At 41.0% G+C, this 19749-nt stretch overlaps 1 protein-coding gene across 1 annotated transcript in view; it reads right to left on the minus strand.

Moving 5' to 3' along the window:
• Window positions 1–554: 554 nt before the first annotated feature.
• Jazf1 (JAZF zinc finger 1) overlaps window positions 555–19749 on the minus strand; it is a 327008-nt gene continuing 307813 nt past the window's right edge. The window contains exons 4-5 of the mRNA XM_026407474.2: window positions 11331–11500; window positions 555–2841 (exon numbers count right to left, since the gene is read on the minus strand). Coding sequence (XP_026263259.1) covers window positions 2665–2841; window positions 11331–11500 — 347 coding nt within the window. The 3' untranslated portion in view covers window positions 555–2664. The remainder of the gene's footprint in view (window positions 2842–11330; window positions 11501–19749) is intronic.

Genomic DNA, 19749 nt, shown 5'->3' on the forward strand with positions numbered 1-19749 from the left:
TTTGTAGGAGAATCTGTATTGCAGGAATCCTTTGAAAAGATTTTTGAATCTAGGGCAGTATATTAGGCATTCAAATGTTTTAAAACATGACAGTCCTGAGAGGCAGCAGCATTGAAGACTCCATGTTTCAGCTTCCTGGTAAGTCGCAAAACAAGCAGAATATGCAGGTAAAATATATTTAACACTGTGAGCATTTTTTGTTGTAGCTAGTAGTTATGGTTTATGTTAATCTGAAAGTAGTACCTTTTGAATGTTACAGTGCTGTTATTAATGAAATGATACTATCTTATTAGCCTTTACTTTTAAATAGTGTTTTTGGACCGAAGCTTAGAAAAGTAACGCAGTCACAGCAAAAATTTGAGAGAATAAACTATGCACCCACAGAAGACTACAAAATAATAGAAAAGATAGAACAAGGCACTGATATGTTAGTTCCCATGGTAAGCTTAATACTTTTTTTTTTTCATAATAGAGGATGAAAATAAAGAGCCATCTTTGTTTTGGGTCAGAGGCAGTTTATTTTAATGTGATTTCATTTACATTTATAAGCAGCTTTTCTTGACAGGAATTTTGATTAAGTTGCCTTCAGTTCTAAAACCTCTGTCACCTTCAAACAATGTGCTCTGTCCCCAGCAAAACATACGAAAATATAATTTAAAGCACAGTTTTCACAGACACGGTACAATACATTCACTATACACGGTATAACAAAATATTCCCATCCTTACCTGTTTAGTAATACTGTCACAATAAGTAAATAGAAATTGGAATTTGTTTTATCATTGAAAGAAATTTAACATGCACAATGACTATTTTATGACTGTTTAGCTGTTGAACTACTGATCCAGCCTGCAGTTTCTTGCACTAGAAGGAGCAAAGCTAAATAATAATTGCTGGCCTAATTTTTTTTTTTTTTTTTGGTCAACTGTAGGTAGATATGAAATAGCCAAGTAGGGCTGCTTTATGCACCAACTAGTTGATTCTCATATCTGGATCACCTTTTTAATATAGGATAACACTGTATTCAGGACCAAGACCACTCTTTGGAGATCCGAGGAAATTTTTAGTGGGCAGTATCTTTATAAATATTTTTAAATCCCTCATTATGAGAGATTCACAGCTTGTGAATAAAGAACCTTACCCATCTGTTTAACAGAATTATCTTTCAAAATGTCTGAAAAATTGAGGAGGGACCCCTGCTTCCCAGCCATGTGTAAGACTTTTCATCAAATGGAAAGAATGGGAAGAAAGTTATTTTATGAGGGATTTGAATTTGCTTTTCACCAGTTTGTATGTGGGTAGTTAGCTGTCTCGAAACAATTTTTATTGCATAATTAGGCAACTGGTAAACTCTTGGGTTTAAGGAATAGCACTTGGGAGAAAAGAACACTCAAGGCATGATGGTACTGTCGGTGAGAGAAACTTCAGTAATAGTCCAGATGTGGGTCACTCTGATGGGTCATATTAGTCACACTGTTCTTTGACCACCTGCTGCAAGAAGCACTTAATCATCAATAAGGCTCATTTTCATATTTCGGCAAAATGTTTTATAAAGCTAAACAGACATTTCCAATGATAATGCACACATCTACAATGTGATGGGAAAAGTGCCTTTAAAATAAGTCTCAAAACACAACATGAAAAGGAGGCAATAAGGGTCTTAACAAAAATGTTTCTCTTTGAAACGTGCTTAGAGTTTTAATTCTGATTTGCAACCCACAGGTTTCTTAGGGCAGTGGTTGCAAGAATTGGCAACACATAAACATTAAACTGTTGGCAATAGAGAACTACAAAGTGCTTTAAAACTTCATTGGAAGGTGAAGCTATAACTGAATTTCATATGCACAAAATTTGCACTTGTTTCTTAACAGATTTCAGGGGGAAAGTACTTTACTAAATTGGTATCTTGGTCCACAAGTTAACAATTGGTATTTGAATCCCTTGCACCCAGCAGGCACTCAACAAATGTGTTAATGAGTGAACTGAATATTTTGTACAAAAATGCCATTTATAACACTAAAATGATAAGTCAGATGGCAAGATTTTCAGCTTTTTAAAGAGCAAAAGGATTTGTGAAATATAAAACACAGAAAGCACACCTTTTATGCATGTTATTTAAATATGAAAATATTTTTAGCATATTATGTTAAACATTCTTATTTATAATTCCATTACCTAAAGTCTTTCTACTCACAAATACTAACTCCATTATGTAAGGCATGGTAACCAGTGTGATAATGAAGGTATTATTTTGGTTTTGAACGTGAGTTGATGTGTTGAAAAACTTCAATCACATTACAATCTTGAAAAAACATCTCAGTGCCAGCCCCTCCTCCCCCCAATTGATATTACTGCAATACAACTAAACATACGCAACATGCCCTCAATTTTATTTTGTTTTGGGGGAAATGTGCTGAAGAACCTAGAGCTTTTTTTGTTTAGCACCTTATATCAAAGTAATGAAAATGGGTATGATGATTACATGTGCAAATGTACAAAATCATTAACTCTACAAAGATACGTCATTCCAAAATTACAGAAAAATTTAAAGCATGCATTTAATTCTTTAAAGGGTTGCTGAATGCTTCCCCTGAAAAAAAGGTGGCTGTTTTCAAAATCAGCAACTGCTGGTGAGGATTTCTTGGCACAGTTATGACCAGCATGTTATTGCTGCATCTTCCTGATAATCTCAGCCGACACCGGGGGGTGAAAATTGATTGTGTGGTGCCGCAGGCCCTGAGCGGTCTTGTAACTCTTTCCACACCGACATTTGAATGGTTTGCGGACACGAATCTGTGTTCTGTGACCATTCTTAGCGTGGTACTTTATGCCATTCACATTCTGTGGAGAAGACAAAATGTTACCTGTTAGATGAAGTCTCAGGTTTTAACCTTAGTATGGATCAAGATTGCAGTTAACACATCTGGGTGGCAGCTATTTATAGAGAGAAAGCTTTGCATGAACTCCAGTTGTGACCCTTCAAGGACAGCCTCGTGAATGGGCACCAGGTCACACACTTAAGGAGATACTCTGAAAGAGTATATATCTTCAGTATATATTCAGACTCAGACTACATATAAAAAAAGTTCTGAATAGGAACAGTTCCCTCTTCCTGGAACTTTGCTTCTCCCTGAATCACTTTTCTACTCTGACAGAGTTAACAATGGTCGGTCGTATAAAAATATACTAAGGATGACCAACAGATTGGGACAAATCTTAAAGACTTGTATGAGTTTCTGATTTGGAAACTCAGGAGTCTTGATTTCAGACAACTACGATAATAATTTCCTCTAACCTTACCTGGAATCTTTGTCCATTTTCTTTTTGTCTATTTTCTGCTCATAAGCTGGTGTCACTGGTACCACTATGGCAGCATAGGTATATGTGATAACCAAGCACCCAGAGCAGATTAAGGCCCTACCTTTATTGATGTGTACTGCATTCCAAATAGAAAATGTGCTTTCAAAAGTTTAGGTTATTTATGTTAGTCTTGGCACTAAAATGTGACTGGATTTCTTATCATCTAGGTTCTTATTATCTAGATGTTAAGATTAACAATGCTTTCAGGATTTTTTCTAATTGGTTTGCTAGTTCACTAGCATATTCTATGTAAGATTCCATTTCTTGATTTACTCTTTACATGTTTAATGAACAGTTAATATTGTTCAACCAATTAAATGGTGAGGAAATAGGTTGCAGGCATTAAGGGGAAGATTTAAGAAAGAAATGTCAGAGGTGATATTTGCATATGTCTTAATTTCCAAGTCAGATTAGAGAATAAGGGAATAGAGAAGCAGCAGCTTGATAGTTGAGTTGCTAAGCACAGAAAGCCAAGCATGAGCTATTTCCTAAAATACTACTTAAATACCAGTCCTGATGGGCCTGATCCCATGCCCAACAAGAAGATTCCAGCAGTCTTTCTACCCATTCATAGGATGTCCTTAATGAGCTCCAGGAAAGCAGGGATGACTCCTGCTACTATTTGATGAGTAACCAAGTTCCTGGCATGTAGTAAGTGCTAAGTGAATGAGTTTGTTAGAAAAGTGTTTCCCAGTGCGTGTCTCACTATTCAGGAAGATGTTGAGAGGACTACTATTAAATATATGGGTTTGGGGCTGGGGTTGTGGCTCAGCAGTAGAGCACTCTTGCCTAGCACATTCGAGGCCCTGCGTTCAATGCTCAGCACCACATAAAAATAAATAAATGGTTTTGGTGGTTGTTACTATCACATTTCCTTCTTAGAGTTTTGTAAGCCCAACAATAGAGAATTCTATTGGACTTGTTGAACCCAGAGGTGCCAAATAGCCACCACAGGACTGTCTTCAGAGTCTCAAGGTTGTCCAAAAAGCTAGATTAGAAGGACACCAGCCTCTGTCCAAACATGTGGCTTGGGCTGTCTGTACCTTCATCCCTTATTCTCCCTGCATCCATCCTTTTTCACAGTGAGGAAGCACCTTTCCAGTCTTGTCCAAGAGCCATAATCAGACAGACTGACCTAACATGGTTAGATGTGTCCTGATGGCCCCAGCTGTTCTAGCCCCCTCCCCAGGTGAGGCACAGGCATGTGAATGAAGAAGCCAATTTGTGTATCCAACTGGATTGAGCCTTCAGATGAAGTTTTACTGCAACTTCAACAAGAACTACCTAGCCAGAGCAACCAATTTATAGTACTCTGGGAGATAAATTCTTGAAGTTGAGAGTGCGCGCACACGCCTTTTGAGAAGGAGGGGCGAACAATACAGTGATACTTTTATGACCATTAAAAAAAAGTGGTAGAATATGCAACAAAATGAAATTAAGCCCCTATCTCTAAATGTGCAAAACTCTAAGTAGATCAAGGACCAAGGAATTAAACCAGAGACCCTGCACCTAATAGAAGAAAAAGTAGGCCCAAATCTTCATCATGTCAGATTAGGCCCTAACTTCCTTTTATAAGACTCCTATAGCAAAAGAAATAAAATCAAGAATCAATAAATGAGATGGGTTCAAATTAAAAAGCTGCTTCTCAGCAAAAGAAACAACTAGGTGAATAGAGAGCCTACATACTGGGAGCAAATCTTTACCCCTCACACATCAGATAGAGCACTAATCAAGAACTCAAAAAGCTAAGCACCAAAAAAACAAATAACCCAATCAATAAATGGGCCAAGGACCTGAACAGACGCTTCCCAGAAGAGGATATACAATGAATCAACAAATATATGAAAAAAATGTCCATCACTAGTAGGAATTAGAGAAATGCAAATCAAAACCACTTGAAGATTTCATCTCACTCCAGTTAGAATGGCAGCTATTATGAAGACAAACAACAGTAAGTGTTGGTGAGGACGTGGGGGGAAAGGTACACTCATACACTGGTGGTGCAGCCGATATGGAAAGCAGTATGGAGATATCTTGGGAAATTGGGAATGGAACCACCATTTGTCCCAGCTATCCCTCTCCACCGTCTATACCCAAAGGACTTAAAAACAGCATACTACAGGGACACAGCCACATCAATGTTTATAGCAGCACAATTCACAATAGCTAAATTGTAGAACCAACCTAGATGCCCTTCAGGAGATCAATGGATAAAGAAACTGTGGTATATAACCCAATGGAATTTTACTCAGCATTAAGAGAATAAAATCATGGCATTTGCAGTTAAATGGATGAAGCTGGAGAATATTATGCTAAGTGAGGTAAGCTAATCCCCCCAAACCAAATGCTGAATGCTTTTCTCTGATGTGAGGAATTTGATCCATTATGAAATGGAGAGGGGGGAATGGGAGTAATGGAGGAAATTTAGGGCAATGGGAGGGAGGGGATGGGTAAGAAAGATGGTGGAATGACATGGATCATTACCCAATGTACACATATGAAGATAATAATGGTGCAACTCTACTTTGTGTACAACCACAGAAATGAAAAATTGTGCTCTATATGTATACTATGAATTGAAATGCATTCTGCTGTCATATATAACAAATTAGAATAAATAAATAGATTTAAAAAGACTGGTAGAAAGTCATCCCTTGGCTAACAAATGGTAGACATGGGTATATGCCTGCTTGTGATTATCCTGTTTGTCAGTTCAATGAATACTTATTGAGCATTTAATTTGCAAGTTGCCTGTCATTATTTACATTATTAATATTTTTGAAAGATCAGACTCTTTTCAGGATTGGTGCAGTTAGAAGCTTCAGTGACTTTTTAGAGGCGCTCTTCCCATTGCCTATGTGTGAATGGATGGATGGATGAACTCTTAAGAATAGTATGATTTGACCTGTACCAACATTTGTGATAATGGTATCCCATAGACACTTGTGAACTTGGTAAATCACAGTAACAGTGGAATGGTATGACCTCTAGTCGGGGCCTTTTCTGTGGTTAAGGGTTACTAAACATTTCATTTCCTTCTTTTTGTAAGATGGATCGTTAGTAATGTAGCTAACCTTGTGCCCGCTGTTATTCACAGCTTGTCAAAGGAAACTAAAGAGCATTAACCATGAAGCAAAAAGGCATAGTGAAGCAGCAGGGCCTAGACAATTCCATCCAGGTCTGTGTTTTCATGATTAATTAGGTTTGGGGAGGTTTGAAACCAGAAATTGCTAAAGCTAGTCCACGGGGAAAATGGATCCAGAGTTGTACAGGAGTCAGACAAGGCCAGCAGGCTCCATGGCTTCTAACCAGCTTGAGTATAAACTCTGCTGTGGTCTGGCTGTGTGACAGGAAGACAGCAATCCTATATGTTGCCATTATCACTGGAAGAATCAGGAAGCCAATCATTTGGGCATTTGGGAACTTGCTATTTCCAGGGTTGGCCAAAGAACCTACCATAACCATTCCTTTGTTACTGTGATTTAGCAAGTTCACAAGTGTGAAGGAAAAGGGTAGGACAGGAGGGTAATTGAGAACTTGGGTGGATTTTCTGCCATCAGGACCTACCTGTCCTTACTATGGACAACAAGCAGTTTAGAGGCTATTCCAAAAATTCCACTCTAAATCATGAAACCTAAAGTCAAGACACTAAGCTGAGCTATCCTGTCTTCCTCTGTGTTTGAAATTTGTTATTAGTACTCAGGCTTATGCACAATTTTGACAAGTGCCCTAAATAGGAAAGACATAACTTTCAGTTCTCAAGGGCCTTGATCTTCTACATAAAGGAGAAGATGAAGTTGGGGATTGGGGGAGAAAGGGATGTGAGAAAAGATCAGCTGCAGAGAGAGTGGTGGTTAAAAGTGAAACTCCTTGTCTGGCAACATTCCACCAGCCCCCCAAGGTAGGATGGCAATAGATGTGCAGGTGAGTGAGGCAGGTTTCTAGAAAAGATCATGTCTGTCTTCTCCTGATGATTAGGACAAATATGAAGTAAAAGTTTAGAAAATAATAGGAAAGCATGAAAAAGAAAAATTTCAGTATTTTTTCAGTGTACTTGTATATCTGTGTGTACATATCAATTTAACAAATGTAGCACCTCTTTTTACCACAATGATATTTTGTAAGCATTCCCTTATCACTAAATATTTCTTGAAAACAGATTTTTTTATTGGCAGAGTATTTCCGTTAGTTCTTTTGTTAGTGGTGTTGGGGATGGCGGAATTCTGTTAGAAGATTAGTACTTCCCAAATTTGTTCTGACTTTAAGTGATAAACTCTCTCTTGTACATCAATCTTTGTTGAGAGCATTCTTAAAGTAATTGTTTAAATTTTATGGTGCTGGGCATTGTACCAGGCCCTGGCATGTTTTAGGCAATCATTGTACCACTGAGCTACACCCCGGCCCAGAATCAATTTCTAAAAGATTTAGGGAGCTAAAGGTATTAAACATTTTTAAAGCTCCAGTTATTATTTGCTGCCAAGTTGCTATCCAGTTACACTCCCCGCAGGGCTTCTGATGCACTCTTTAGGGGACTTGGTTCTATCCAGGCAGGGAAGTAAAGACTAACATGCCCTCTTGTGGAAAAACCCCAAGCTACAGAGTTGTCCTACTTTATTTTAGGTGGCAAAGGTCAGTCTGTCCTTATTTCTCTTGCTGAAACAACCAGCATACTCTATGCAGCACAGAAATAGGTGGGGGGACTTGTTCTGCTTTATATTTCTTAAAAGAAAGTTAGAAAACCTATTTAGTCCTCATCACTAGGTCATAAAAATTATCAAGAGGAAAATTCCTCAAAGCACTTCCACACATTTTTTTATACATTTTCCAAAGGAGAGGTGGGGTGTCTGCACTCTCTGGTCCGAAGTCAGCAGAGAAATGGGAACAGCACTAAAGTGGGGTCAACACCGCCATCCTGAAACATCTGGGACATATTTGTAAGAATGAGTCACACCACCACATTGGGCTTCCAGTGGCCAGCAAGGGTCCACTGTTTGTCTCTTCCCCAAACACTATACCTTTATTCTTTGGTCCTCAGGTGATCTGTCACAGCCAAGACCCGTGCTGGTGCTGAGAGGACTGTGACTGTAATTTGACAGCCAGCAGCACCAGAGGACTTGGCAAGAGGGCAGAGGATGAGCACCCAGTCTTCAGGTGGGAGTCTGGGAGATGGGCAAAATCCAGAGCAGATGGCATTTCTCTGCTGTTCCCATTTTCTTGAGGGGCAGAATTAAAATGAGAGATACTAACAGAAAGGAAGCTGTGGGAGACCACAAAGTGTCACCCAAACATGCCTCATCCAGTAAGAACTATTGAGCTGAAGGATATTATACAGATGGTACAGGAAAGTACCCTGCTCTCCCTCTACCCCAAACAGGATATACTTTAACAAAAACAAAACAACAAAAAAAATATTCTACCTTGGAACAAATGTCAACCACTGTAGACAAAGCCTGGACTTCTAGGCCTGGAGATAGCACCTGCGGCATCTATCCTAACAAGTTTTATTAACTAGCTCTTATTGACCATTTCTTTGCCTTTCCATAAGTTTCCACAAAGACTTGTCTCTTCTCTAAAACTTCACTCTTCTTTGTTGAAGATAATACCTGAGCTAGAACTCAAAGCTATCTTTTTAAAAAGTACTCACTCATCCCCTGGGTATTTCCCATGAATAAACTCCCGTTTGCTTTTCTTGCTAGCCTGCCTTGTTACAGCGATCTGTTACAACTAAGAACTTAGGGTTGAGGAAAAAGAGTATTTTTCTTCTACTACAAAATAAACTAGGCATAGGAAGTAACCTGGGGGAAAATGCAGAGACTTGGCCCTTTTGCAGGCTCCCTCTCCTACTTCGCACCCTGAGATTTGGGAAGTTAGATACGCATTGTCTCTCAACTGTGTAAATGCCAATGACATGAGAAGAGCTGGTCCTGAGTCAGTATCCAAGAGACTAAACTAGTAAGAGACTCTGGGCAAGCAAGGGACAAGGAATTTAAAAAGTGTGACTTGCCTCAGGAATTAAAAAAAGGCAGCACTTCTGCATTCTGCCTGACTTCATCATATATTAGCTCACTACCACCCACCCCTCAACAATACCAAAACCAATAGTCAGGCAACACACAAGATGAAATAAATAATACCTGATTCGAGAACAGCACTGCCCCACAGCCAATAACTCCCAGAGCCGAACTGAAGTTTTTAGGGATTACAACAATGCTTATCTTAAGCATATGGTTAGGAGTACTAGTTACGTGTTAGTTCTCCACCTAAGTATTCTTACCCTGCATTCTGACTCAGAAAAGGAAACACTTCCCTCAGGGAATCAGGAAAACTAATTGCCACCCATGTCATCTGACAGTTAATGGCAGCCTTTGCAGGCTGAGGTTCACTAAATTTTCTTTTGGCTTTGAAAATTCTAGTCCTCACTAACCCAGGCAACTGAAGGAGTAAGCTGCTAGAAACCCAAAAGAATAAAAACAAAAGATAATGACAAAGAAAATAGAAACGACTGGGGGGGAAGCATGTGAACAAGAAAAGGAAAATGATGCTAGAGCTGGGAGAGAATGACTCACTCTGCTGGACAGAATAAAGGGGGGAGTTTATAAGTACTTTTTTTTTTTTTTTTTTTTGGTCAGTTTCACCACAATTTATTACTTCACCCTCTTTTAACATGAGACATTGCTTCAACAACGTTAAGGCACTTGAGCAAGGAAGATGGCAAGTGAGAAAGAATAACTGACATGGAGACAGTTGGCATCCAGGGTAGGCAGGATACAATTCATGCCTCCTGGCATAGAAGATGTACACATGTTTTGAGACACGCTGACCTGAAGGCAGCATCTCTCAAGGAATCTGTGGTAGGGTTCTCACATCTCCATCCTGAGGTTTGCATTTTAGTTTAAACAAAGAGCATCTTGACTTTGCTTGATAAAATTCTAACAGTACCTGGATCAGGCAAAATTTCAGACAACCTAGGTATGTGATGCATTTGTGTTTATGCTTTGCTATCAGTAGCTGGGATAAAAAGTACTGAAATGGATTTTATTTTTTAAGTGTTCAGAAACATTTAATGTAAGAAGTGCTTCTGTCTTTCAAGTCTTTTTTTTTTTAATCAATCTGCTGAGCCATAGGTAAATTAGCATTTCATTAAGTACACCAGGTATGTTTCTGATTTTTATATTTCTATTTCATGGTTGTATTTTAAAATACACCTTGTAGGAAAGTTTGCAGTTTTGTTGAGCTAAATGCTCTCTAGACTCACACTTTAATGCTACACATTTCTTTTTTGAATATTGCTTTGTCCCTCTGAGTTTTCTTAATAGAAAAGTTAGCACATCTGGCTGCCCATGACACCCAGAGTCAGACCTGCAGAGAGACAGGTGGAAAGGTGGAGGCTCATGGTGAAGTGGGTGGTTTGGTGAGGGAAAAAAAAAGCACTTTTTTCTCCCCATCCCCTTTCATACCATTTGGAAGGCAGCAAGAATGGCCTCAGCTGGAAGGTGAATACCCTGCCACCTTTTCCAAAAGCCTTCTGGGGCTTTTATGACTTCAAAGTGGCCTTCTGTGAGCCACCCAGAGAGCCATCTATTGGGAAGGTGTTTGGCAAATGAATAGATGGATACACTTGCTATTTTTTTTTTCTTTTCTGTGCTGGGGATGGAACCCAGGGTCAGGCTCAACCACTGAGCTGTCCTCAGCTTCCACATTTGATACTGTTAGGCACCAAGATGACATATGAATTTGGAGACTTATAGGCATGATCATCTTACAGAAGATCTCTTTGACCTCTAGTTTCCAGATAGGTTAATGAAAGGGGAAAAATACCCCACCAAAGATCCTGAGCCCCTGCCAGCATTCACCAGAGGGCAGCCTTGTGTGCACATGTATTGTGGCCATCTGCCCAGCAACGCACAGGATAAAAAAGGCGGCTGTGTGTTTCCACGCTGTTATACCAGGTGAAGCTGCACCTCCTTTACCTTGTATCTCTTTTTACATCCAGGAACTGGGCAGGCAAAAGGCTTCTCTTCCCCTCCATTCATGCACATGGAACTGAGGATGGCTTCTGAGCTGATGGCGCTCTCTGTGGTCCAGGACTCATCGCTGTCAGATTCCTCATAGTCTACCTCCTCCTCGTCGTACTCACTGCCTGCAGGAGCAAAGAAAAGAGCAAGGGCTGTCAGGAATGGTCCCTCACCACAGGTTGGCCCCAGCTTCCTTGGCCAGGAAGACTGGCAGGGCAAGGCAGCTATGACTGTAGGCCCGGAGGGACAGCAGTTATTCCCTGATACAGTCCTGTGAGGATAAAAGGTTAAAGCTAGGAACAGGCTGAGCAAGAACTTTATTCTATGGCAGGCCAACCTGTGGCTGCAAAGGCACCAGGAGGGCCCAGAACAGAAATAACCAACTATGGCAGATTCCTTTCAACACACTTGCAACATAGCGCCTGATGTCCCTTTAGTTTTATGATTTAGTAGCCTAGTAAATGCAAACAGCTGTGGGAGAGGGTTGCATTTTGTACTTTTAAGGTACTTGCACTTCAATGGAAATAAATTTCAGAACTTTGCTTTATAGATTTGAGCCTGGAAGATGAAGAGCACTTTTGGCACTGAAAGAGGGTTACAACAAGGTGGGTAGAAATGTCAGGAGCTCTGAGGTTAAGATGTAAGAAGGGTATGCAGGTCTGGCTTCTGGAAGACGGATGATTCCCTATACACTTATCTACCTTTCGGCTACACACACTTCCTGGCAGGGTTGACCCAACACAGTTATATGGCTCACACAGGAAGAGGATACTCCTACTCCAAAAGGTAAAGGCTCTGCTAAGAACTGAATAAGAATCTACTTTCACGATTCCTATCCAGGAGAGCAGGGGCGGAGAACTACCTTGACAAGCCATCACTTTTTTCTCTTTTTAAATGAGGCCTGACACAATTTATTTTGTGCTTTTGCACAATACAACCCTGAAGGACATAATTCTACAGATCATAAACAGTGTAAAATAATATGTTGACAAGTCCTAATGCATTTACAAGCCCTGTGGAATAAATAGGAATTATAGCACAACATTAATAAGAATTATATGGTAGCAATTACAGTTGTGAAATTCATCCCCCAGGTGTGAGGCTAAATTGCACCAGGGGCCTGCTTGGATGCTTCACAGGCTCACTCTGCTACATCAATTATTTCAACACCAAATATTGGCACTTTTATTGGGTTTCATTTTAATAGGCATTAATAAGATTGTTTGAAGAGCAGTTGAGCCAGGAAAAGGGATGCCGACATCCGAGGCTAAAAATTGAAAGGATTCAGGAAGGAAGGAAAGGACCTTAAATTTATTGAGTGCCTATTATGTTTCAGGCACATTATATGCATTATCTCATTTAATCTTCCAGTAACCCTATGAGGTAGGGATTACCGTCACTATTATATACACAAAGGAAACTGAGCCCCCATGAGGTTAAAATGTTTATGAATTCTCAACAAGCTTTTAAGGGATGTCACTTTTTCCCATGTTGCTTCTTGGCCCCTAACACCAGAAACTGTTGAGCCTTCTCTGAGGGGATCACTCTCAACTTCCTGCAAGTTGCTAGTTATTCACCCTCTACACTCAGGTAGAATTGAGACTGTTTCTGAAGACTGCTAGAAATCTCAGGGGGCACAAAAACAATTCCCCCACCAACATTTTGGCTAAAATGAGGCTTTAGAATTAAATGTGGGTCAGACCCTGCTGTACTTGAATGTAGGCTCCCCAAATTAGCCAGCTTGGAAATGCTCATGTCAAATAACACAAGGGTACCACCCTGTCGCAGCCTGCCCTGTCCGTCGGAGAGCAAATGCTAAAATCTGTTTCTGAGTACGGTTTTGTTTAAGACACTTTACTCTTAAACAAATGCCACATGCTGGTGTCCTTAAATTGCTTGTTAGAAAACTATAAATGCTATTTCCCAAAGCTCTTCCAGCGGGACTTCAGAAAGTTAGAAGGACTAATTTACCCATCTAATTGGGCTAATTTGTTAACCTGAATACCAAGAACCACGCAATATTTACAAGTGGGGGGGCGAGTGGGGAACCTCAGACCAACTGAGGGCTTAATGAAGCCCAGCAGAAGATAAAACTTCAAAACTTTACTGGATCAAAAGGGACCAGCCCCTGAGGCTTGCTGCTGTGTACACAGTCGCCTGGAAACCACATGGTGTACAGCCCTGAGCTGGGCAGCAGGGGCCACATGACTAATGGTCCAAGCTGGGTCTTTGAGAGCCAACGGTAGTGCTGTGACAGCAGGCATAAATCCACAGTGTCTCCAGCAAACCAGGACACATGCCCCTAGTCACTGGCACACCAAAGGGATCTCAGGGTACTGGGTGAAACTAATCGATGCCCTTACATGGCGCTCAAGATGGACCCGTTTATAGTTTCAGAACAAAGAAGAGCAGCTGCAGACCTGGGTTCCTGCGTTGGCTTTCATCAGCCAAGGGACAGCCTGCTGAGCTTCTACTTTCTCGTCAATGAAATGGATGCAGATATCTTCCTGGCAGATTTAAAGATTAGAATTCATGTCTATAGAGCCTCACAGTGCTCAGCAAATGGAGGACAATAAAAGAAAATCATTTTTGTAATACATACAGAATAATATTTTTAGAAAAGTGTCTTTTGAAACTAAATTAAAATAATAGTTCTGAAAGGGTTGGGAGTCCCTATACAAGACAAAATACACTGTGAATTTGTAATAACAATTCCCACTATTATGTAAAATTATAATGCTCCAATTAAAAAAAAAGATGCGGTGTGAATTTGTAACAATGATTCCCACTGTTGTGTAAAACTGTAATGCACCAATTAAAAACAAAAAAGGACAAAACTGCTTTGACTCTTCAGTGCAGGTGGAGCAAAGCATACCCCCACATCCCATTTCAGTGAGGTCACAGATACCAGGCTGGAGGCACAGGCAGGAGCTTGAGTGCACATGGGAGCCCCATTGCTACCACTGAAGTTGTGTGAACACAAGCAAGTGACACCACCTCTCTGAGCTTCAGACACCTTATCTGCAAAATGGGCTAAAAACAGTACCCACCCTTAAGATTATTGAGTTCCTGTCTTCAAAAGTACTTCAAACAATACCTGAGACATGGCATTAAGAAAATGTTTGATATAGAAATAAGAAAAATATCACATGAGCAGTTTTATTATGCCATTTACTGTTCTGACTTTTCTTGAGGACAGCCACATTTTAAAACCAGAGGAATATGTAGGGTGTCTCCTTGAATTTACCTTCCTATAACCCAGTTGCCACCCTTTTATCAAACAGAATTGCCAACTGCCGGAAGCAGCCATTTCTCCTTGCAGCAGCCAGAGGGCCTATCGTGGGCATAGAGAAGCTGCAGTGGCTCTTAATTAAGTCACCTGCTCACATGCTGGTGTCCATTCAGTGCCCCCTCCTGGAACACCTGCCACTAGAGGCCACAGCTGTCCTGCAGAAAAGTTTGAGACCAAAACCACCTGTTCTCAGTCTCCTTTCAAACATCTTAGAACTCTAAAAAGAACTGACCTCATGATAAAGTCACATACTGAGTTATAAAAATGTCTGAGCAATTTTCTCTCTACTTTGCTTTAATTTCCCAATTTTCCAAAAGAGGAAAATAAATCCCAGCCTCACTCATCTTCAATGTCTGCTTCATCTGCTATCTCCAGACTCACTCCAGAATGATGAAATTCTCCGCAGTCCCTGGATTCTACCTGGGAACTCCTCACCCATTCAGGAATACAGGAGGGAGCAAGGCTGTTTCGCCTAACAATGGTCTCCCTATAATATCCTGGTCAATAAAAAAAGTCATGAGCACAACCCCAAGTATGAGTCTGTGAATATTTTTAGTATAAATGCCGTAAGTGTACGTACTCATATATTGCCACATAAAACAAATACAAAGTGGTGAAAATAAAATAAGTATATTAATATGTGTATTAGTAAAAGCAATATAAAGATTTAATATATCACATTCCTACACCTCACTTTGGGGCCACCTTCTTCCAGGCCAGCTGCAGGGTCACATGGGGCACATCACAGTCAGCTCAGGGATATGCAGGTTGAGATGAGGCTACATAAATACCACTGTGGGGATTCAGCCCAATGTTCATTTTTAATAGGATGATTATTGTTTGTGTTGTTGATGCTCCAATTACAAATCTCCATGGCTTTGAGGGTCTGGTTTAACCCTAGTTCTCCCATATGCTTCATTAGTCTATTATTTATTTACTTATTTTTGTACCAGGTATTGAACCCAGGGGCACTCAACCACCAAGCCACATCCCCAGACCTTTTTTGTATTTTGAGACAGGGTCTTGCTGAGTTGCTTTGGGCCTTGCAAAGTTGCTGAGTCTGGCTTTGAACTCAAGATGCTCCCTTCCTTAGCCTCCTGAGCTGCAGGCATTCCAGGTGTGTGCCACTGTGCCTGGCACCCCATTAGTCTTTAGCACACAAATGGGCAGAATATGAAGACTTGAGGAACATGTATATGGCATGGTAGACTAAACGCCTGCTTTTTAGTTGGTCTTCCTTTTGCTTTAAGCCATCTGCTCCCTAAATTCTGGCACTTGCCTATAAACTTAAACCTATTTGTGCATATGTGTTTTCTTTTTAAAATAAAAATTGTAGCTGTTTAAGAATGAGCTGATTTTACACAGGCATTTCTGGAAACAGAAAGCGCTGCCATTTTGGGTCTGGGGCTACCTGTAAACTTGATGCTAGGAAGGGTGACTTCCTGGTCACCAGTCTCTCTCCTTGACTGAACAGCATGGAGAGCTGGGACACAGGGCCAAGGGCGTGTCCGAATCACCTGGCTGGAACAAGGCCCAACTAAGACTGCTACTCAGGACTGCGGTTCCAGAGTTGTGCTCCTTTATCTTCAAATGTACAAGGGGGATGAAGATCCCACATACAAAGGAGGCCTGGAGATGTGCCAGGGGGAGAAGAAATTGAACACCAGGTGGAGTCACTCAAAGCCATCTGTGGCCTGTGGTGCAGGAGCACATGGGAAGCAGAAGCAGTAGGCTGTCCTCGTGGCAGTTGGGACACAGCCATGCAGGGAGACTGCAGTCCAGCCTTTCAAAGAGAGCTCTGTGAGTGGTTTTTCTTAGTCTTGGATATGAAATGGAAATGAAAAAATAACATTCACTAAGTTTCTACAAGGAAATGTGATTCAACCTGTCATGTCACATGTAAAAACTGGCAGCCACTAATCCTTTGTGGATTGTAGTTTTATTCTCCACAGTCTCACCGTCCCCATTGTACAGGCCTGAGTGGGCACAATGGCAGCTGAGGGAGACTCAGATATGGCCCCAAAGGTTCATGTCAGCATTCACTTTGGGAAACTGGAAAAACTAGTAGATAGGATTCTGTGATAAGACTATTTCATTCTACAGGACTAATGAGAAACTTCTGGCTGTTAAAAGATAAAAAGTCAGTTTTGTAGCTAGGCATGATGGCGCACACCTGTAATCCCAGAGGCTTGGGAGGCTGAGGCAGGAGGATCCCAAGTTCTAAGCCAGCCTCAGTAACTTAGTGAGGCCCTAAGCAACTCAGAAAGACCCTGTTTCAAAATAAAAAATAAAAAAGGGCTGGGGATGTGGCTCAGTGGTTAAGCACCTATTGATCAATCTCTGGTACAAAAACATCAACAAATTGTGAATCACATTAAAAAACCCCAATGTGAAGTAGAACTCCTTGTGTGCAGGTACACACACACACACACACACACACACGCACGCACGCACGCACGCACGCACGCACACAACCCTGGCCATGTCTGCCCACCTGGGGCAAGCACACATCATTGCCCATGAGCCCAGCCAGGCACCGCGGCTGCTGCTGGCCCTCTCACTTGCCGTGAGCAGTTTCAAATCTTCCTCTCTCCTCCAACCTCTGCCTCCCTCCCCTTTGCTGAGCCCTTTATCTCTGGGGACAGTCAATCCTGTTTTCATTCTTCGTGCCACACAGATAAAAATAAGTGAAACTTTCCCAGAAACTCAATATGCCACATTTTCTATAACACAAAAATTAATATTAATGCAAAAGTGGTAACTGCAGTGACAGCAAATTAAAACTCTCCCGGGGTGTCAGATTCTGCCTTATAGATTTATCAGTATAAATTAGCTTTACTGGTGCTGACCCACTTTATTGGAGCTGAGCAACACTAGTCTAAATGAATTGGTAACAGACGATTATGATGAAAACCACATTAATGGCTCTGGGAAATGCCTGGAAAATTCTTCGCTTCCTTGTTGCTGGGTCTCAGATCATTCCTGGAATGTCAGTCTCCCATCTTCTCCTTAACTTTATAACTGGTTCTGGTTCTCCAGTCCAGAAGTAACATCTCCCTAGGATTTCACACTTTCTAGTGGTTGCTGCACCCTATCGGTTTCTTTTACGGTGCTTAAAGACCCTTCATCATTATCTTTGATTATCTCATACTGCCCAGGGCAGTGCCTGCACATTAAAAGCCCATGGTCATGTGTCTGTCAAATGAATGATGAGGGACTATGCTTACAGGTGGAAGGGGACCCAAGACTACACATCCCCCTTTCTTGACACCCCCCACAATCTTAAAAAAAAAATTATTTCACTTGCCTGCTTAAAAGCCTCCAATGACTTATCATAGCACCCAATGCCTTATTCCCAGTTGCCTGGATCTTTAATAATTGAAGAACTAATTTTTTTCAAAAAAGAAAACTTAAGAACTATTTGTATTTGGTTTAATGCTAAATGCTTATACCTATAAATCTATGTAAGATATATTTCTAAATATTCAGATACTATTAGATAGTAAAACATACTTTAAAAAATAAAATGCTCTTATACATGTAAGTATTGATTAAAAACTTTAAATTTAGTATGTGTGTATAACTTATTTATTCATTCAGGTGATACTAGGGTTGGAACCCAGGGGATCTACCACTGAGCTACATCCCCAGCCAACTTGAAGAAGGATCTCACAAAGTTGCCCAGGATGGCCTTCCACTTTCAATCCCCCTGCCTCAGCCTCCCAAGTCACTGGGATTACAGGCATGTGCCACCGCATCCAGGTTCAGCTTTAAAATATCTTAAAGACATACAGATCAAACAAATGCTCACAGTGACTACAAAACCTACACTCAAACCATTATACAGGTTAGTTCTAGTGATCTGATTTTTTCATTATTTCTATGCTTAGTTTGACCTTCCTGGGGTTACAAGAATCTGGCAAGACCTAAAAGAGGAGCTGATCTCAGGCCAGTAGAAAGTGGAATTTCTTGGTGACTGACCCACTGACTCTTGGTCAGGACACAGAACAAAATACTTTACAGGGGAGCATATGTTTATTTCCTGGGCTGGACATTTGGGGAACTTTTGTCAAGGTCTGTTTCTTCATAAACAGGACTTTCAAAGCTCACATCTTTCTCGCCACTTTGCAACCTTCAGTGTAATTATAAGGGTCACTGGAGATCACATCTCCCTGGGATCAGGTGTTCCCTCAGCCCAGCCACAGCCCACTCTTGCCAGTACTCAGAGCTCTCTGGGTCTTCTTCCTCCAAGTCTGCTGGCCACCCTTTCCTAGTCTTGCCCCAGTTCATTTTTTTTTTCTAGAACTACAGGGGCTCACTCACAATTCCCTATCTGCTAATGGTGATGGAGATGATGATGCCTGTGTTTAATAATCAGAAATCCACTTTTCAGAGTACGAGGCCACCTAGGCAGCAAAATTTTCACCACTTCTATATTACAGCTACTTTTCAGCACAGTTTCTATCACTTTCCCCATTTCAAATGTCATTCTGGATTCACGGATTTCCACAGAGGCTGTTCATTACCAGCTACTCACCAGTTATCACCACGGCTCGGCCAAGGTGGGTCACTTTAGGTGACCTCCTCTGTCCTCTCAGCATTTCCTCATGAATGTCTTTTTAATATAAAATTCCTTCTTTTAACCAGTTATATTTGTACACAGAAAAAGTCACTTTTGTGAGGCTTGTAATGAAGGAGAGGAATCCCGCCCACCCCTCCCTGCAGCAGGCACCTCTGTGTCTTTGACCTGGCCTTTACCGCCCATTTCTAAACAATGTGCCTCTACTGCTGGTTTTTGATGTTTGGTTTTGGATGGCCGCTGATGTCCTCAAATGCAAGGTCGGAATTTCAATCCTCCCAAGCCACTTCCTGCTTTGCCCGCTTCCAGTAGAGTTTCATTATAAAATTTGGTGTCACAGTATTCAGTGTTTGCATTTTGATGACACAGAGCCATGTAATGAACTGTGATTGTGTTTTTATTGTTCTTGAATTTCACTGATACCACTCTATGGCCCATGTGTCTTCATCTCTCATCTTTATCCTCCTCCTCACCATCTAGCCGCAGACACTTATTTGGGGCTC

Source organism: Urocitellus parryii, chromosome 3 (genome assembly GCF_045843805.1).
Source record: "Urocitellus parryii isolate mUroPar1 chromosome 3, mUroPar1.hap1, whole genome shotgun sequence".
Lineage (NCBI taxonomy): Eukaryota > Metazoa > Chordata > Mammalia > Rodentia > Sciuridae > Urocitellus > Urocitellus parryii.